General features: G+C 47.4%; 2 protein-coding genes across 5 annotated transcripts; both read right to left on the bottom strand.

Annotated features, from left to right (window-relative positions):
* Nucleotides 1-171: 171 nt before the first annotated feature.
* On the bottom strand, nucleotides 172-14,840 carry STK38 (serine/threonine kinase 38). 2 transcript variants are annotated; one of them, XM_050326803.1, is made up of 14 exons: nucleotides 14,726-14,840; nucleotides 12,789-12,921; nucleotides 10,239-10,290; nucleotides 9,977-10,099; nucleotides 9,637-9,720; nucleotides 8,839-8,962; nucleotides 8,072-8,226; nucleotides 6,819-6,921; nucleotides 6,307-6,368; nucleotides 5,642-5,759; nucleotides 5,170-5,293; nucleotides 4,421-4,516; nucleotides 4,080-4,174; nucleotides 172-3,281 (listed from the first exon to the last, which is right to left on the bottom strand). In XM_050326803.1, exons 2-14 carry the CDS (start codon nucleotides 12,917-12,919, stop codon nucleotides 3,151-3,153), a joined length of 1,398 nt encoding a protein of 465 aa, XP_050182760.1. In that variant the 5' UTR covers nucleotides 12,920-12,921; nucleotides 14,726-14,840; the 3' UTR covers nucleotides 172-3,150. The 2 variants fall into 2 exon arrangements, with proteins under 2 accessions (XP_050182760.1, XP_050182761.1); XM_050326804.1 differs by lacking the exon at nucleotides 4,421-4,516.
* A 1,114-nt stretch (nucleotides 14,841-15,954) lies between these two features.
* Nucleotides 15,955-20,111, bottom strand: LOC126645946 (parathyroid hormone 4-like). Of its 3 annotated transcripts, none has more exons than XM_050326821.1 (3): nucleotides 19,649-20,111; nucleotides 18,183-18,354; nucleotides 15,955-17,336 (listed from the first exon to the last, which is right to left on the bottom strand). In XM_050326821.1, the coding sequence occupies exons 2-3, from the start codon at nucleotides 18,269-18,271 to the stop codon at nucleotides 16,946-16,948; spliced, it is 480 nt and encodes a 159-aa protein (XP_050182778.1). In that variant the 5' UTR covers nucleotides 18,272-18,354; nucleotides 19,649-20,111; the 3' UTR covers nucleotides 15,955-16,945. The 3 variants fall into 3 exon arrangements, with proteins under 3 accessions (XP_050182778.1, XP_050182779.1, XP_050182780.1); XM_050326822.1 differs by having other exon boundaries at nucleotides 19,653-20,111; XM_050326823.1 differs by having other exon boundaries at nucleotides 19,657-20,111.
* Between the last annotated feature and the right edge of the window lie 284 nt (nucleotides 20,112-20,395).

The raw sequence follows: 20,395 nt of genomic DNA, 5'->3' as shown, positions 1-20,395 counted from the left end.
AGAAGGTTTTGTTTCCTGCTTCATCAAGTACCTGTGGCCTCAGGAGTAGTGGGAGGTGTCTCTGCCCATGGCAGAGGGTGGGACTGGATCTCTGAGGTCTCCTCCCAGCCCAAACCAGTCTGGGATTCCACAATTCCAGCTGGTAAAACACAACATGCCAGCAACAGCGTGTCTACTGAAGTGTGGATTTTATTTACACGACACAAGGAGAGATCTGTCTCCATAAAAAGTTGACTACACCTGCCAAATTTTACAGTGCAATTTTGGAACAGCTTTTAAATATTTACAAAATGCTTTCTCAGCTGAAGAGGTTAAGGCAGAGTCAGGGCACAGTGATAAGAAAGAGTGCAGCTTTGTGCTAGGCATGATACAGAGATGAACTGGCAGCACAAGGTGTTCAGATCCATTGGAAATTCAGACTGGAATTAACTCCTACAAGTCCAGCAACTGCAGGTTAATAAAAAAGAGCTAAAGATACAAACAACCTCAAAACACAAGCAGTAAGGAAAATGTTTGGCTACCATGGAAGATGGAACAGGCATCCAAAATCCTTAGTTAGCAGAGAATTATGGATCCTGGGAAGGAGACACTGTAGGACACACTTTTTTTCCCTAATGTTGGTGAAAAACCTGGCATAGGAAGCACCTGGGATACAGAAGCTACCAATGCAGGTGTGTCCAAGAGGACTGGATTCAAGGACATCCAACTTCTGCTGGAAGACAACAGGAATGAGGTACCCAACTGCTCCTCATGCCTTTGAGAAACCACCTTGAGCTCCGTGACCTGAGGGGTCACACTTCAAACACAGCACTAAAAATGCACAATACACAGTACTAGAGAGTTGGGTTTTTTCACAGCAAGTCATCACAACTTATAATGGTTTGGCTTCTTTGGTATTTATAAATAAAAATGCTGGTCCCTTTCAGTAAAGGGCTACGAATGCAGCTACTATCTCAAAATCATTTGTTGCTAATCCACGGCAGCTTGAAAGGATTCTGATTTTTGTTTTATTTCATTTTTTTTAAGGCAGTAACCAAGTAGTTAGGAATTGGGAAAAAAAAAAAAAAACAAAACAACGGTTTTATATTATTTCCAATGGTTTGTAAGGCAACATTTTCAAATGGCTGGAAGAAACTGCAGGAGGAGTTGGTATCAGCCCTTCACACAAAGTACAAAGGGAGCAGAAGGTGATTTTAGGGACGAGTTGGTAAAAGCCTGATCCTATAAGTCATTCCTTCTGTTAGCCCTTATTCATCCAAGTGAGCCCTGCTGGCTACAGTGATCCTGGGATCACTTCTAATTAAGGCTATTTTGCATTTCAGCTCGGTAGGATCCAACTGGTACCTAAAAACTGCTTATGGCAAGTCATTGAAGTCGTGGGGCAGGTACAAAAAGCACAGGGGGTGGTGAGGGAGAGGACGTGAGTTATGTACAGTACTGGCAATCCCCCCTCAGTCCTTCAGGATGGCACTCCAAAGACATGTAGGTAAAAATTCCCTAAAAGCACCTATTAAAAAGAAGTTCCACTACAAACCCATTTTGTTTCATTTCCTAATCAAGAAATTCAGGACTAAACAGCCCTGGAAGCCTTTTTTTTTTTCTTTGTTCCTGTGAAGCATCACTCGAGCTTTGTCTTGTCTGTACTCTGGAGTTGTTCAGCACCAATAGAAGTCTGCAGGAATCCAAGACAATTCCAACTGAGACACGCTTTTGGAAACCTCAGAAAGCTGTCATTTTTATCAGTCTGATGGCAAATGAGAGACTGGAACCAGGCAGGCCCAAAGGGTTAATGCCACCTGCCCCTGGAAGTGCAGAGTTAACTACAAACAGAAAAAGGAATTGGGAAAAGCTCAACTGAGGCAGGACCCTCCCTCCCTAAATGGTGTCACTTTGCCAGAGAGGCTTGGGCAAGGAAAGGCACTTTGGGGCTCTCCTGGAGAGAACCTGATCAGAACTTTTACAAGTTACAGTAGGCAATAATCTAAGAGTGGGCACGGTGGGTTCCACTGCCCCAAAAGTGACCCCAGTCGGTGGAAGACTCCAGGGACAGATGGTTCAGCCAGGACAGCGGGAGCAGCTCTGTAAGGAAACACTAGGCAGGCCTCCATCAGCAACATTCTGGTCCTGTTCTGCTCAAAACCAAGAGCAAAAAGGCCACAGAAGATGTTCTTTTGTCTTTAAGCCAGTGGAGATGCAGCAGAGCTCAGGGACGGCCAAGAGATGGCACCAGCCAGCCAAGGGAGCCTCGGGCTGAGCCAGCTCTGCACAACTTACCCAGCCAGGATCAGGTTCAAGGAACTTCCCTCCCTCTCTGCTCTAATTCCAGATGCACAGTGTGAGCAGCTGTAGTTTATTATCTGTGCTGTTACAGATCCACCCTGTCACACAGTAACCAAAGACTCGGCGCTGGGAGCAGGAAATGGCCCATTTCTCCTCTATCCGGGGAAGGAAAAGTGTTGCACAATTTTTTTTTTTTAAATTTAGAAAAAGTATTAAATGGCTTGAGGGTCACTTAGTACCAAAAGTAAAGTGCACCAGGACTGGAGGCCACTGTGACAGAGCTGAGAGATGCTATAGAGAGGCTTCCAAGGAGCATTATAAAAACAGCACTACAAACTAAGGTTAAGGCGATCCGAGTTGTGTCCTTCTGCTCCACAGTTTCCTGGAGAGTTGTCTGTCTCAAGCTTTAATTATTGCTTTGTTACTGGAGTTCCTCAGCCACTGGGCAAACAGTGCTGGCAGAATTGGCAGAGCGAGTTTGTCACTTAATGCAGGACTGGCAAACCATCCTAGAGAATCCCGTGCTTTGCAATGCCAAAGGGAAGGCTCCCATCCCCCAAGGGACTGTACAATCTGGCAAAGGATTCAAAAAAGGAAAAAACTCTTGCTCCTGAAGCAGCCAAAGGTGCTGGCAGCAGAGATGATGCAAACATGTTGTGGAATTTTTCAATGGTGCAGGAAAAAAAAAAACAAAAAAATCCTTGGTAACAACCAGGTGTGTAACAAAACAAGGGTCCTGAAGTCTTCTCCAAGAGTTGACAGCCCTCGAGTTTTCTTTAAAAAAAAAACCAAAAAAAGTTCTTTTATGGGTATAAACCCAAAGTACAGCAACAGAATTCCATGGCTCAGAAGTCCCAGGTAAAGCTGGTGTCACTTCCCTCCTTTCATGTAGGATGGGATTGCTCCTCGGGCCGTCAGGCCCTCGAAACGCTTGTAGGTGTAATTGATAAAAACCCAGTCTTTGTTCTTGTAGTCGGTCTCTGGGTGGTTGCTTGTTGCCACTGGGAAGACACAGAAGAAGTAAAATTATCCTTTGGAGACTGCCAAGTTTGTTTTCCTACAAAACACTGCATGTGGATTAGGGCAGGAAAAAAATATCATAAACCCAGGATTCAGCTTTGTGCTTCAAGGCCAAGAACTGCTGGAACACAGGACATGGCACAATGATTTTAAGCTAAAAGAGCGTAGATTCAGACAAATTTTTTACAGGGTGGGCTGGGAAACACTTGCACAGGTTGCCCAGAGAGGTGGTGGATGCCCTGGGAGTGTCCAAGGCCAGGGTGGATGGGGCTTGGAGGAACCTGGGCTAGTGGAAGGTGTCCCTGCCCATGGCAGGGGGTGGAACTTTAAGGATGAGCTTTAAGGTCCCTTCCAACCCAAACCATTCTGGGATTCTGTGTTTAAACTCGTGGAGCAAATGTGTGACTATGCTGTGATCCTTTAGAAATCTACACCTAAAACATCCCCTCTTGTCCCACCCTTCCCTACCCACTACTCCAAGTGCCAGCTGTGCCAGCAGGGATCACCCAGTAACAAGGTCCTGCTGAGAGCTTGCTGGGAGCTCTGCTGCCTCAGAGATGCCCTTTCTCAGGCAATTCCCCCATCATTTCCATCCTGCATCTCCTGGAACCCCAAATTCCAGCTTGCACACCCTGCACCACAAGGCCACCAAGCCTTATGTGGTCATGATTAAACAAAAAATTAGCACCTAGTAAGATCCCTTCTCTGATTAACAGGAAAGATGATTTGACTGGAGAAGAGGAAGGATTGTTCACATGCAGAATCAATCAATCATTTACCTGTTGGTTTAAGGATATCAGATTCTGGAAATTCATCAAAGTTTGAGGTATCATCAATGCTTTTAATTTCTATGGAAATCGCAGCAGGTCTCTCTCTGCCAAGAAGAGCAGATGGAGCATTAAGATTTCAAAGGCAAAGCAGGATTCAGCCACTTTCCCTTTCTTAACAGAATCAAGACTAAAGGTGCCTAAACCTCAGCAAGCTTCAGAGGTAGGGAACAAACTACTTTCACCCACACCTGGATATGATAAATTCCACTCAGCTGCTCCCTGCTGCTGAACAGGACCAGCCTGGACAGTCCCTAGAGAAGAGCAGCTTCCTTTTCTGCAAAGCATCTTACCTGATGTGCTCCCAATCAACCCCTTCAAAGAACGGGTTACTCTTTATTTCCTCCACACCAGATGCACCAATTCTGTGCTCCCATTCACAGCAAAATCTGGGATGGAAGGAAGAATGAAAATGAAGGGAGAATGAAAACGAAAGCATTCCATCCAGAAATGGAACAGCTTTCTGGACTGATAATGATACAGTTTCTTAACATATAAATGGAGCAGGCTAAGAACTCCCACAGCAAAAAACCAACACACAAAGTTATGTTCAGAAATGTGGTGTCCAATGCCACAGTTCAGATGTGCCATTCCCTCACAACAGGATAACGTGGCCTTTCTATTTCAGGACCAGGATAGAGCAGGAGAACATATAAAGCCTAAAAATGTAGGCCTTTATATTTCTGTCCTGAGAATAGATAATGATTGGAAATACAGTGGGATACATTTGTATGCTCCAGTGCATCCAACGGCAAAATCATTCCTGTTGTAAGAAGCCAGCTCTGGTAAAAGGATTAAAGTTGCTTCCATGAGAAGCTTGCAGGGAAAATAAGGAGCAGAAACATTTTGCCAGAGCAGTCAGGGAACAACTAAATGACCTGAGAGACAAAAGTATTTGACGAGGGAGTTCAGCATTTGATGCGTGTGCACAGCAGTTTGTGCCATGAGGGTTTTTCCAAGAGAAACAAGCCATGAGAGGCACAGAACACAGCAAGACAAGAAAATCAGTGCTATATTAACTGGCAACCCATGTGGCTGGCACCTTAAAATAAGATCCTTTGCTTTATCAGAGATTGGAACTTCTGGAGGGAACGTCAGGGTCTCTTTCCAGTTCATCACTTTCTTGTACGTCTCTTGAGGAGTCTCGGAACAGAACGGTGGGTAACCTGACCAGAAAGAAAAACACCCTCTGGGATAAAGCAAAACCAGTTCCTGAAGTCTACAATGTGCTGGTCAGAGCACACCTCACTGACCAGGGATGCTCTGAGCACATAAACAGGTTGCCCAGAGCAGCTGTGGCTGCCCAATCCCTGCAAGTGTCCAAGGCCAGGTTGGATGGGGCTTGGAGCAACCTGGACTGGTGGAAAGTGTCCCTACCCATGGCAGGGAATGGGACTGGAGGAGCTTTAAGGTCTCTCCCAGCCCAAACCAGTCTGGAATTCCATGATTCCATGAAATACAGGTATCCCACACCACAACCCCTGTTTAGAACCCCTGCACTGCCCCTTCCTTACCGATCAACATCTCGTACATGATGACCCCCAGGGACCACCAGTCACAAAGCTTGTTGTACCCAGTCTGCATGAAAACTTCAGGAGCAATGTAATCTGGAGTTCCCACAGTAGAAAAAGCCTGGAACAAACACCATCAGTCATGCATCTTTAAGGAAAACTGCCTGCCATGGAAGTGGGGACTTACACAACACTGGTTATTTTAAGGAAGACACCAGATTGTCTCTGAGATCCTTTAGCAAAGCTGGGTAAAGCCTTTATGTCATGATATATAGAGACAAAATCAGCATGTTCATGTGCAGGTGCCTTAAAATACCATCAGGATTGTGGGGAAAGGTACCACTGTCCAGATACACCTTGGAATGGGTCAGCAGCCCTTGGTTAGATTGGAGGGCAAGAACCTTTAGTGTTGGCTGGGAACCATCAGATATCCATGCAAATAATTCTGGCAGTGCCATCTCAGGCACACGTGTCACCAGCTGTTCAGCAGATGGGTGAAGGACAAATTAGAGTCATTCCTCTTTTTTTTCAAAGAAAAATGAAGCAATCCCTTCCTTTATGGATTGTTCAGAGCTCTGGAATGCATTAACCCCTTCCATGTGCATCCATGTGCCATTTGGATGCAACACCTGAGCAGGAACATTTCCAGCCAGGTGAGACCTACTTACCAACTGCCGTCGATTCCTCTTCCAAGTCTCTGCTTTCCTTTTGGAATTCATGTTCTGAAAAGCTAAAGGAGATTCACTATCTGTGACTGAGTCCTAACAGTCACCCAATACACATTTTTACCCCCAAACTGTTACACTTTCAGGGTTTATTTAAATCCATGATCCAAGTGATTCCCCATGAGAAAATTCCTGAATATTCAAAGAGCCTGTCCTTGCTTATTAATTTAAATAACACTTTAGATGCAGCCACCATCCTTCCATGCCAGGTTTGTTACACATGCAAAGGGCTACAGCAGAGTCTGTTTCAGAGACAAACTTCTGGAAGTGAAGGTGGGTTTGTACATTAAAGTAACTGAAACTATTTTTATTTTACAAAAAAAGTCAAAATTACACCTCAAGATGTAATTTGATTATTAGACCTCCCACTGCAGCCTTCTACCCTCACACTAAAGTGAGTTATGCCAGGCACTGGGAACAACCACCCAGATACCCTTTGGAGCCAAAGAACTTACTGAAGTCACTGGGAAGACTGTGGTTCAAGTTTCTATAAAATTCTGTCCTGTGGGCTTTCTTCAGTCCAGTACACAGACCAAAGTCTGAGAGTTTCACGTGGCCCTGGAAACGAACAAACCAACCAAAGACAGAACCGACACAAGACATTATCAGAGCAAATCACAGAATCAGCAAGGTGGGAAGAGAGCCCAGCCCCATCTTCATCCCCCTAAACTGTGTCCCCAGGTGCCACATGCAGATGGCTCTTGAACACTTCCAGAGACTGTGACTCCACCACTTCCCTGGGCAACTTATTCCAGTGTCTGATCACGCTTTCCAGGAAACAATCTTTTCTAATATCCAACCTAAACCTCCCCTGGCACAGCTTGAGGCCATTTCCTCTTGTCATGTCCCTTGTTCCCTGGGAGCAGAGTCCAACCCCTACCTGGCCACAACCTCCTTTCAGGAGCTGTAGAGAGTGAGAAGGTTCCCCCTAAACCTCCTTTTCTCCAGGCTGAGCCCCCCCAGCTTCCTCAGCAGCTCCTGGTGCTCCAGCCCCTTCCCCAGCTCTGCTCCCTTCCCTGGACACGCTCCAGCTCCTCCATGTCCTTTGCATTCCTTGTTTTAGCCTAACACTGGATGTGTGCATGGAATGCAGCTATTGATACTTTCATCACTATTCCACAAAGAAAGCCCTTCAGAAACCTCTGCTCCTGTAGCTCCTGATCACTTCAGAGTGAAAGGAAACATCTCCAGATGCAGCTGCAGGTATTTCTGGAGTGAGCAACGGGAGGATACTGAAACAATGAGGCTTTCTGCAAACTGCCTGCAATAACCAGGTAGCCTGACCAGCCCTCAGGAATAGATCCTGATCCTGAGGGAGATCCCACCTCCATCCTCAGTCTGGAACAGCCACATCCTTCATGTTTGGTAGAACCATCTACCCCCATGCTGGCAAGTGGGAGCGTAACAGATGTGAGAGCAAAAGGAAACAGCTTTGGCTACGAGGGGAGAACTGAAACTCCAGCTGAAACAGCCAAAAATAGCTCAAACAGCTGTCAGAGAGCTCGAGGTCTGAGCACAGCTGGGGTGGAAGGGAGGCCTCCCCTGGTTTGGGTTTTTCCCAGGATTATGGCAGCTACACCTCAAAAACTGGAAGGAGCAGGGCTAAAAAAAGAGGCACCATCTTCTTTCACAACCCTCAGCACTAGTTCAGGTCAATGTTAAAAATCACAAGGCCTGTTTATCCTCCCCACCAGTGGCCAGTCCATACCTTGCTGTCCAGGAGGAGGTTGTCTGGTTTTATATCCCGATGGATGAAGCCCAGCTGATGGATGGAGTCAATGGCAAGCACGGTCTCAGCGATGTAGAACTGTGTCTCCTCCTCTGTCAGAGTGTCTTTCTTCATCAACAGTGTCATCATGTCACCTGGAAACCCCCCAGAGGTGAACACACGGGCTCCACTCTCACTGATTTAAGACATTAAATTAACAGTTCATGTCCCAGTCCAGGTTGTTATGAGGAAAGAACTGGGACCTTCTGTCCAGTTCCCCCTGGAACTTCTCTCCCTGCAGCCTCCAGGTACCACTGTCCCACCACCACTTTCAATTTTCAATAAGGAAAACCAGATTTGGGATTTTATCAGTCCACATGGTCAGTCCAGGTCATTATGAGGAAAGAATTGGGACCCTGTAAGGCATTAATAGGAAAAAAGAGCTATTTCTGCTGCACTCAGTTAAAAACAACAGGTTAGAGAATCCAAACCTAGTTATGTGGGGGTTCTACTCACAGCCAGGGGAGGAAACAGAAAAATATTCAGGACAAGTTGAAACACCTGCAGCTCAAACCCAAGCAGGAAACCTCCAGCTTGCCCCAAACATCTCAGTACCCCAAAAAGCAGAAAAACCTCCACAAAGATTTCCCCCTCCCAGATGTACAAGCCCAGGGTACCCACACACACCCTAATCTCAGACTACACTTGTGATTGAGAAATCAGCAAATGCCCAAACAGCAGGAAAGCAGCCTTTGGGTTCCAGTTACCTCCAGGCAGGAACTCCATGATCAGGTAGAGGTTGAGCTTGTCCTGGAAGCTGTAGAACATCTTCACGACCCACAGGCTGTCGGCCTCCACCAGGATGTCCCGCTCTGCACGGATGTGGCCAACCTGGACACGCACACATGCCCTGGGTTAGTTTTATTGGATGCATTTATTGCACAGCTAATTCAAATACTATGTTGGAAAGCATCAAATACTGAGCAGCCAACAGTCAAAACCTCTGCACAAGGGCAGAAACACCATCAGAATTTCAATATATGGTTAATTATGTAGATAGGTTTTATACCCACAATATAAACCTATTAAACCCCTATATTATATAAATCATGCACCCCAAAATATCGCAGTTCTTTACAAAAACATCTAACCATCAGATCTCTTTTTGAAAACTCAAGAGCTTCACCCCAGTGCTGAACAAGAAGAGACTGTTCTGAGATCATTTTATCCCCAGAAGTACTGAAAGAAAGCCTTAAAAATGTTAAATGCTGCTACTTGATGTCTCTCTGGCCTGAATTCCAGCAGTTGTATCTGATCCCATAAATCAGAAATGCAAGAAAACACTGATTTTGAAGTCTACACTGAATCATTTGCATGAGTTTGTGTTAAAGAAGACGAACCCTTAGGAATTCAGAGGTTTTTCTGACTTATTTCCTGCACAAAAAAGGAGGGGGGAAAGCCCACAATTTTGTAGCTGCTAAACTTAAACCAGAGTTGCCTGTTCCTCCTGTGCACATCCCAGTGACCTCCTGGAGTCATTCAGTGCTGCCCAAGGGGGGATTTACCTGCTCTTTTTCCAGCATATCGGCCTTGCGCAGGATTTTCATGGCATAGACGTGCCCCGTGTCCTTCTTCTGCACCAGCCTCACCTGGGGAGCACACAAGGACTGCAGTCAAATCCAGCACTAAAACCCTCTCCAAACCTGCCCACCAAGTCTTGTTCGACGCCATTCGGGTTCCTTTATGTTTTAAACTGGCATTTATTGGCTAAAAAGATGCACCTGGCTGTTCAGCTAAAAATCCATCTGTGGTTGCTACAGCATTTACCTTCTGCTTGTATGAACTAAGCAAGCCTTTAACAGACACCAGAGCCAGTTTAAAACCACATTTTTTTGCTGGACTCACCTCTCCAAATGCTCCTCTGCCTATTACTTTTAAAGACTCAAAGTCCTCCAGTCCAAGCCTTGTTCTCTTCAGGCGAAGAAATTCTGTTTCCTTTTGTGCATGGGCTGATCTCCTGATCCTTTTCTAGAATTAAAGAAACCCCAGTGAGAATTCTGCAGGTGGGTTCCACAGGGGATCACAGCAACTTCAAGGAAAGATCTCAGATCTCCATTTAGAAAATACCTGTATTTAAGCATTACGATAATTTTTTCATATTCATTACCTCTTCATCTTTTAAGCCTTCTTCTTCCATCATTTGTTCTAGTTTCTTTTGTCTAGAGCAGAGAGAAATTAGAAAAATAAAGGCTGAATCATTAACCTTGTTTTCTTAATCAAAATTAGAAAAATAAAGGTTGAATCATTAATGTTGTTTCTTAATCACATGCACAGATCCACCAGCATGGCACAGACTGTGCCAGCAAATAAGTGTATTATGTACAAGGGAGACTCAGAAGATCAATTTAGAAGCATCTACTATCCAAATTTAAAATTCCAGCCTCGTCCTCTGTAATTTTAATAATCCAAACCTGCCTTGAGTTTCATATGTTATTCAACTGTACATTTTTGTTGTACACAAACCCAGACTGAGGAGATCTGGGTTCAATTCTTGTCTCGTTCTGACAGCTGAGCAAGTCACTTCAGGGCAGAGCCATAACAAATAAACACCAAAGTCTCACCTATTTTGGGGAGAACTGGCTCTTTAAACACATTTAAAATTTCTCTGCATCTCAAAGTCATCATGTGTGAGAGGAGAAAAGTCACTTTAGACTTCCTGAGACCTGAGATACTCCAAACATTTAGGAAGAGGAAACGTGTCTGTACATGTTCTCAGAAATATTTACAGCCTTAGTCCACAAGGGTCATTTGGGAGAAAAGAAAGAAGGAAGCAAGACTTCAGAAGGGGAATGGCTTCAGGGGACACTTGCAGTGATTATCCTCTGGGAATTTTTCCCCAATGCCGACCACATTTACAGCTGGCTGAACTGGGATTGATGGTTTGGGGGGGTTTATTGTCTAACATTACAAATGCACCAAAAAATTCCTTCTCTTTCTGCAAGTCATCCTTCACAAGATCCTCTTCCTGTCTCCTGGGGCCCTGTGCAGCTGCTGCAAAGCGATAAAATTTGGGGTTATCATTTCACCATCGGGCACATTTCAACCGCTTTGCCCTCGTTTAGGAACCCACTGAGCCCTGTCCAGTCCTCCCAGTCCACACTCAAACCAGTGACTCCAGTAGCAAAAGCCTGTGCAGTACACAGAATTAAACAGCTCAGGTCAGAATTCCCCCAAATATCCTTACTAGGCCCAATCTGCACTTCAGGGTACAGTGTCAACACCATTTAAACTCCAAATTGCACAACCACAGACACATCTGTTGTTACAAAAAACATGTAACTTATAAAGTCCAGTCTGTTTGTTCAGACAAAGTCTTGATCCCAGACAGGAAAAAAAAAAAAATTGAGATTTTGGGGAGTAGACAATAGTGCTCATAATAAATAATTAAATTTAAAAAGCAAGAGCTGTGCAAAGAGAAAGAAGGGAATTAAATCAGTGATATTTTCTGTCTGAATTAGACCTCAATCTCTCCTAATCTGCAACTCTGAAGGAAATATCTCTGCAAGTTAGGATTTATTTCCAAACTGCTGCCTCATTTCTGCAGCTCCTGTAGTGAGCTGGCACTCCTTGCTCTGGGAGCTCGTTATGGCTTTGGCAGCAAGGCCAAAAGGGAACCAACGCTGAACCGCTTTCCAAGTTCTGATTACAGACTCCATGGCAAGGTGGGAGAACAGCAGAAGTCCCAGTGCTGCAGCTTGAGGGTATTCAGCAAATTGGAAGGTTCCAGCCAAAAAGGAAAGTCACACAGCTCAGTCCAATCCCATTTTACGCTGGATTGATGGATTTGAAGAGGTGCCACAGGTTCAGGTAGCATTGAGTGACTCCTCACAGCAACCCCTCCTTGTCCCTGAAAAGACTTCCTTTAGGTCCTGCACATGGATGGATCAAGGCACTCCCAGCACAGACACAGGCTGGGCAGGATAATGGGCTGGGAGCAGCCCTGGGGAGAAGGACTCGGGGGTGTTGGTGGATGAGAGGCTGGACATGACCCAGCCCAGAAACCCCCCGTGCCCTGGGCTGATCCCACAGTGTGGGCAGCAGGGCAGAGGTGAGACCCCCCTGCAGTGCTGCCTCCAGCCCTGGAAACAACAGCACAAGGATGTAGAGCTGCTGGAGAGAGCCCAGAGGAGGCCACGGAGATGCTCCAAGGGCTGGAGCCCCTCTGCTCTGGAGCCAGGCTGGGAGAGCTGGGGGGGTTCACCTGGAGAAGAGAAGGCTCCAGGGAGACCTGAGAGCCCCTTGCAGGGCCTAAAGGGGCTCCAGGAGAGCTGGAGAGGGACTTGGACAAGGGATGGAGGGACAGGACAATGGGGAATGGCTTCCCACTACCAGAGGGCAGGGTTAGATGGGATATTGGGAAAGAATTGCTGGCTGTGAGGGTGGGGAGGCCCTGGCACAGGTTGCCCAGAGAAGCTGTGGCTGCCCCATCCCTGGAAGTGTCCAAGGCCAGGTTGGACAGGGATTGGAGCAACCTGGGCTAGTGGAAGGTGTCCCTGCCCATGGCAGGGAGAGTGAAACGAGATGAGCTTTAAGGTCCCTTCCAACCCAAACCATCCTGTGATTTTATGATTTTTGCTTTGGCTCAAGAAAGCTAAATGCAGTTAACATAAATTCAGGCCCTTACCCAGTCTGGAAAAGAACCAAGGAAGATCTTTACCTCATCTCTCTCTCCTCGTGCTGTGCGATGAGGTTGCTGTAGAAGTTTTCTAACGTCACCTTTGTCATCGTAACTCGCTCCTTGGTGTGATTGCTCATGGACGAGCACGGCGTGGGGCCTGTCATTGCCATGGCTGCCAGGAGAGGGAAAGGGAGGAAAAAAACTAAACATTATAAATGGCAAATAACCTTCAAACAAGAGCTGCGATCAGTCAAGGGATGCTGAATCACAGAGTTCAGATTTTAACAACAAATCCCACCAGTCTGAACTAAGACTAAGTGGGGAAAAGTCTTACAAAATAAAAGGTACAAGTCAAACTTCCTGTTTTGAACGTATTTGATCTGAAAATAAGAGGGAAGGAAACTTGAGAAACGTGGTGCCTCAAAAACCACAATTTCAGCCAGTGCTGCAAATGTTTGTTGCTCCCAACACATTCTGTCTTTAGTAAATGTTTGAAATTCAGGAATATCACTCTGAAACACCTAATCCAAAAGTCGTGCTTCCTATAACCCCTGCAGAAATAACTCCATCAGATGCCTCCTGGCTCTTCTGCTGTGACATTCATCAAAATCCTGAAAGTCATCCCACTAACAGAGCAACCAAAGAGGGAAAAAAAAAGGCATTTAGTTGCCTCTAAACACTTTTCCTAGATGTCTTCAGCCAGAAATTTGGCGAAATCCAGAGGATCAGTGCCTTTGAACACACTGCAGTTTGAAAAATACCCAAAAGAAACAAACTCTAGTGTAAGTATCCTACATATATTTTCGTTTCTGCCTCTGTGAACCCGATATGTAAATACTGGTGTGTGCCACTTCCAACCAGAAGCAGTTTCAGGGCGTATCTGACAACCCAGCTCCGCTTCCTAAAACGCATTAAAAACAAAGATTTCAAGTGTGCAACCACCCCTTAACCTGGTTCTCCTGGGTATCACGTAACTCACGGTGAGGTAACAGTTTTGCAACTGTTACTAGAAGTTACAGACTTCTAGTCTGCAGGTGAGACACTTCCCCTTTGTACAACCCCGGGTGCTGCCAAGGAGCTCTGAGTGACTCTTTTCTGTTCGCTTTTCGCAGCTGTTTACGAGGCGTCACAGCTGGGCCCCTGCAAACCACCTCCCCTACAGACACCAGCTCCTTGTGGGCTGCCTGGGCAGGATCCTCGTGGAAAAGCACCTCCAGCTGGGTGGTTTTTGGGATGGTGCTGTGTCTTTATGCGGGGTGGGACCGTGGCTTTATGGAGGAGCAGCTCTGAGTGACCCCACGCAAAGCAGGGTGGGGGGGTGTCACATTTTCCACGCACTCCCAGGGAGGGGTTTTACACCCTGCAGAGATGGGGTGTTAAACCCCCAGAGATGGGAATGTTATACCCCCGGAGATGGGGTGTTACACCCCCGGACATGGGGATGTTATACCCTCGGAGATGGGGATGTTACACCTATGGCTCTGAGCGGGAGGTGTGAAAGCCACGAGGAAAATTATCTATCTGACGGAAGACAGGAGGAGGTGCAGGAATAAAAAAAAAGAAGGGGGAGAAAAGAGAGAGTATCGGTGTCAAACCACCTGTTGGTGGCGGCGGCCCCATCCGTGGGGATGGGCGCTCAGAGCCCGCCGACCCCCGGGGGGCGGGTGGGACGGTGCGGGGCTGGATCCCCCCGCACCCGGCCCGACCGGAGAGGGGGCACAGGGGGCGGCGGCTCCGCGGCCCGACGGGCGGAGGGGCCCGGGAGCATCACCGGGAGCGGACAAAGGGGGCCCGAGCCCCCCACGCTCGGGGGAGGAGAGACCCCGGCCCGCAGCACCCCTGCTCCCAGCCCCGCCACACCCGGGAGTTTTGTGGGGAGGGGGCCACACCAGCTCCGCTCCCCCGGCAGCGGCGAAGGGCCCGGGGGAAGGAGGAGAGGAATGAGGAGGGCGGGGAGGGGATGCGGAGCAGCTTACCGGAGCCCCCCCGGGGAGGGGCGGGCTGGAGGCGAGGCGGGGTCTCGGCGAGACGGGCGGGGCACCGGGGGGGACCGGGGGTACCGGAGCCCCCGCGCCGCTACCGCCGCTTCCCCCCCCCACCCCGTGCTCCGACAGCGACCCGGCCGGGACGGGCGGCCCAGGCACCGCTCCGGCAGCGCAGGCGCCCCGGGCCGGCCCGCCCCGCCCGGGCGGGACCAGCAGCGACCGCCCGGCCCGCCCGCCGCGCCTGCGCCCGGCCGAGAGCGGGGCCGTGAGGGGGCTGAGGGGCCGCAACGCCGCCCCCGGGGCGGGGGCTCCGCGATGCGGGGTTCTGTGCTGGGGGCTCCGCGATGGGGGCTCTGCGGTTTGGACTCCGCAGCGGATGCTCCAGGGTTGGGGTCAGGGCTCGCCCGGGGGGCTCCGGAGGGCTGGTGCGGAGCCAGCCCTGGGGGGCAGCGGGCGCACCCCCTGCACTTTGCATCGGGTCTCATCAGTCTGTGTTCTCCCCTGGGTCGGGGAAGAGGGACTGGCGATGCCGAGCCATGGGGTGCCAGCCTTCCTCCTGCTCCTGGCAGTGCTCGTGGGACGGTCCCGCGGGACTGGGGAGCCCTGTCCTGCTGCCTTCCCCCCTTCCCACAGTGGTGCTGTGACCTGCAGGCTCCCGGCACACACAGCCCGTTCTCACCATCGAGGGGAGCTTGGTTTTGCCCATCCCCACGCAGGAGGAAGGCACACCCAGGGACAGGTGCCACCAAGATGCCCCATGGTCACCTCCACCTCCCGGGGATCAAGGGAGTCATTCCCAGAGGAATCCACGTCTTCAGGGGCAAAGGGGCTGATCCAGAGTGTGCTGGGAAGGACACGGCCAGTTCTGGAGAGGTTTGAGCTGGTCACAGTCAGGTCCCCGGGGTTCCATCCTGATGGGTTCCAGGGAGGAAAATGTCCTGCATCCCAGCCCAGCAAATTCATTGCTTGGGCAGTAAAACCTCTTTTTGTCTCACCTCTCTCAGCTCTTCAGGAATATCTGAAACGATCTGTTTCAATAATGGTTTGATTGGCCTTGGGAATGTAACAGGGAGCTGTGAGGAATGACACAACAAACAAAATGTGACTCCAGACTCATCCCAAATGTGTGGACATATTGGCAAAAGGTGGTTTTGCTTCGTTTTATTTACATTTCTACCAAAACAAAAGCAAGTGCAATTCAGAGGGTGAAAAGGGTTTTTATTGTCAGCATTTGAATCACTGAGAAATACATTCTGCACAGTTGAAGTCTGTCAGCAACAGAGGAATTTCAGGATTTAAAATGGTGTGTAGAGTCCCTACACGATGGAAATGCGGATACATTTGTAACACACATGAGAGATTTCATTTCTTAAAGACTTGATTTTACAATTAAACTGGACCTTGCTTTGCTTGGGCAGAGATGATCGGTTTGATGGCAAAGGCGAACAGCAAAATCCTGTGGTACCTATTCCAGAAAATGCAGGTGGCCTCATGAAGCTGGTTTTCTGCTGCTGTGGGAGCTCTTGGGAGAGGATTTCACATGGGGAAGGAAAAGGAAGGAAGTGTTGGAACAAAAGGCTGAAGTAGAGACCCTGCAAGCTGGTTCTCATCCCTTCCACCAGCAGAACAAGGGGAATGTTTAGGGCTTTGGCTGAGTGGGGATCACTGGCAACTTTTACCTGGCAAAAGGGAGGAAAACTGAGGGATGAGAGGCTTAAAACATTCATCATGCTGGAGAAGCAGGGAGAAAACCCCTTTGGACCTATAGGATAAGAAAAGTCATTACTAGACCAGGGCAGAACTGAAGGCAGGGGTGAAATGAAAGAGAACCTGTATTAGGAGATAACTTTCTTCAGGATTCAAAACATTAGGCTCCAGTGAGCCTCCAAATATGCACATTAATGACCCAAACTTCCTGCTGAGTGGGCTACAGGAGCTCCAACAGGCTGCAGCATCCCTAAGGTACCCATGACAGACAGGGAGGGCCCTGATGTAAGAGAAGTGCCTGTTCTATGACAAGTGACCCATCTCGTAGCCACAGCACTCAGACAGCTGCTCAGGAGAGAACTTGCCTCCTTATGAGGATCTCTATCAACATCTGGAGGAGTTAAAGCAATAAATTATCTTTATTTTGCCGTTCACCTTTGCGCTGGAGCTTTTCCCTACAGCAGCACGTGTGGAAAGCAGGGACGGAGCGGGGTGGGTTGAGGGCTAACGGGAATAGTCCTGTGGCTGCGTGCTGGGATTTCTCTTGCTGCCCATCTCTTTGGTTTGCAGCAGCTCAAAAAGGCCTTGTGGGTCCCAGTTACCCTTTGGGGTCTTCAAATCCAGCTGCTTTAAGGGGAGGAATCCCTGTGCTTCCGTCAGCCCCAGCAGCAGCCGCTTCCTCAGGCTGGAAGTCTCGTCCCCATCCGTGCTGCCGTGGAGATCTGAGGGATCTTGGCTCTTCTGGGCACCCCACGTGGCGTGTGGAGGTGGAACATCCCTGCTGCTGGCTGTGTGCACCGTGCCCAGGGCGTTGTGGAGCCACGTCAGGCGCTTCAGCCCTTGGAACGCCCTCCCTCTGTCGTGCATGAGCTGGTGCTCCGTCACTGCTCTCCTGCTGCAGGGAAAACAGAGGGAATGAGGGATCAGATTGGCACCCACCAATCCCAGGTAGGAGTATATTCCCATTTGGGCTGCTCCAGCAGCCTGGCAAGCAGCCCATTCCTGAAGAGAGGAGGCTGGAACTCTGTGCCATTCCCAAAGGTGCACCTTGAATCTCCTTTCTTTTTTTTTTTTTTTTTTTAAATGGGAAGACCAACAAAATGACCTGAGCAGGTTTAAAGAGCTCTCCCACACAGGTTTGGGCTTTCCCAGATTTAGATTCTTTTCAGAATAAAGTTTCCTTTCCTTCACCTCAGTGTTACAGGATTTTTGGGGTTTGTTTCTCTCCTCCCAGAGCTGGAATCACTGGGATTTAGCTGGAATCGCTGATGTCCATGAAATAAAAACAAACCCTTATTTTCTTCAGATATTTCGGATTCTTCAAAAATGTTGAGCCAAGTGTTGAGTGAGGAGGGCAGGCTAATTCTGGGATGCAAATATTTCAGGCTGTTCAGATAACATCTAACTGCAGCTATAGGCTCCTGCTGCAGATTTGAATCCACATGGGAACCTAAATATGGAATTTTAGCATGTGCCATCTCCATGGCCTATGTTGAACATCCTTACATGGTTTGTTTAAAAGCATCAGCTGAAATGTGGCACATGTTACACATCTAAAAATGCAATTGGACTAATTTTATACTGCAGAGAGGGTGATGTAAAATGTTGCTGTATCAAATATATTGAATTTTCTTTCCCCAATGCCTGGAGTTACTGACAGCAGTGCAGAACACAGCCTGTTAAATCAAAACCAAGCAGTTTTCTAATTATAATAATGAAGTAAAAGGATGATATTACTTACTTTTCAATCTCTTGACACGTTGCAAAACAGGCAAAAAAAAGAATTGCCAAAAATTTTACTGTCTGCAGAGATCTCTGGGGCAGGAACATTTTCCCACTTCTTAAATCCACTCCACGGGACCAGCAGCTGATGGTGGGACCAGAAATCTTTCCCTCTGTTCTTCCTTTTTCACCTGACAAAATGAATTTCAGCCTTTAAGCACAGGTAAAAAGTGGAGCATTGTGCTGTGGGAAATCATCCCAGGACCTCCCAGAACATGAGTCATGTGGATCTGAACACACAGCAGAAAAGATGAATAGGATTCAGATTAAAGTTCTGTATTTCCCTGCTTAGAGTCCTAAATCTGCTCTCCCAGCGTTGCCTCTCAATATAACACTTCCCACTCCTGTGCATTTGCAAGAACATTTCAGCACTGGGAAGAGACCTCTCTGATAAAAACTTCACAGACATTTGTCCAGAAGATCAGGATTGCTGAAAATCCCAAACCAGGAAGTATTTAAGAATGGAGCAGGAAGATCAAGTTAAAAGGTGTTCATAGCCCTGGGGTTTGGGCCTTTTCCACCAGCAATACAAGTGCTGACATGCAAATATCCAGTATTTTATTAGACTGATGCCAGATTTCTTTTCAGTGAAAAAGTGGATTTCTGGCTTAGGGAAGGGACAACGAGATGATGTAATTGTGCAATGATTATTTTACTTTAAATTCTAACTTCATCCAGTTCTATATCTGCTTCTGGCATTGATACACCTCTTCCTACCCATTCCTTCAGCCCACCATGTCTTAATTGACAGGTCTATCCCTAAAATCTCTGCATTTTTCACACTAATAAGTGTATCCTGCTTTATTGGCTCCAGTCTGGTCCTTTCGTCATTTACCAGAAAATCCTGTATTAATTGTTACATCAAAACCTGGGGGGACCACAAAACAAAAGCTGCAGCATTTAAATTGTTATGTAAGAATAGTTAAGATGTGTTCCCATACAACTCTTTGAAGAAATACTTCTTTTTGTGCAGGAGAAGTTTGGCATAATAAAAAACTCAGCATCTCCCCAAATTACTTGTCTTTATACTAACTTGAATACTGAATTGTCAAGGGTTGGATAGAAAGGCAAATTATACATTCATATAATACAAATAAATTATATATTTGCTTGTAACAATTAAGCTTGTTCTTAATAAGTCTGCTCCACTAATCTGTGAGTGATTTCCTTGGGCAGCACGTTGAAATCAAACTAAGGATGCAAGTAACAGATGGGTATTAGTCCTGATTAAAAATATCTGTATTAAAAGCAGATACATGCACATAAATATACATAGAGATGTGTATATTTACTTGCTGAATGGTATTTCAAATTATGCTAATGTAGAACTCCTGCTCATACACAAAAGGGAAGCTACACTATTGTGATCAACAGTAAAATATATATTAATTAAGAAGCATGTTCCAGTTGCAAAAGGAACATTACCTACTTACTGATGGTGGTGTTGGATCCCAGAGAAGTCCTGACCTGCACAGGGTGTCTCCTGCCAGCCCCGTGGTGACGTTCCCGTCGCAGCGACACCGAGTGCCCTTCACCTGCTTTTATAGCAGCCCAGGGAGCACAGAAACAATAGGGATGATCTCTGTGACTAAAGCCTTTCCTCTCCTGTCAGTGAAATGAGACAGCTCCCTGTTCCCAGGGATAATAAATGCTGGATTTTAAAATGTTCAGCTGTGACTAAGGAGAACATCACACCTTCATGGACAGTCTCTTTGTTGTCTCTCTTGTTCTGCGTGAACTTGATTTTGCCTCAAGGTTCCTGTGCCCCAGGGTGATGATGAACAACAGGTTTGATCAGGAAAAGAGTCTCTGGATGTAAAAGATCTCCCTCCATTCCTGTCCTTGTGGACTCACGTGTGGGACGCTGGAGCTGGGTAGGAGGAATCTAAATTATTAATACTGGTGAGTTCGGCAATGCCAGTTGTCATAAAATCAGCAAAGCGGGGTAGTTATTCACAGAAAATCTAACTGAGGGGTTGGTAAATCATAGAATCATGGAATTCTAGAATGACTTGTGTTGGAAGGGACCTTAGAGATCATCCAGCTCCACCACCTGCCATGGGCAGGAACACCTTCCATTATCCCAGGTTGCTCCAAATTCCATCCAACCTGGCCTTGGACACTTCCAGGGATGGGGCAGCCACAGCTGCTCTGGGCAACCTAAATAAGATC

This window comes from Myiozetetes cayanensis, unplaced genomic scaffold (assembly GCF_022539395.1).
Source record: "Myiozetetes cayanensis isolate MyiCay16 unplaced genomic scaffold, myiCay2020 scf32, whole genome shotgun sequence".
NCBI classification, from domain to species: Eukaryota; Metazoa; Chordata; class Aves; order Passeriformes; family Tyrannidae; genus Myiozetetes; species Myiozetetes cayanensis.
The sequence above is the reverse complement of the archived record's forward strand: the minus strand, read 5'-3'. Positions and strand labels throughout refer to the sequence as shown.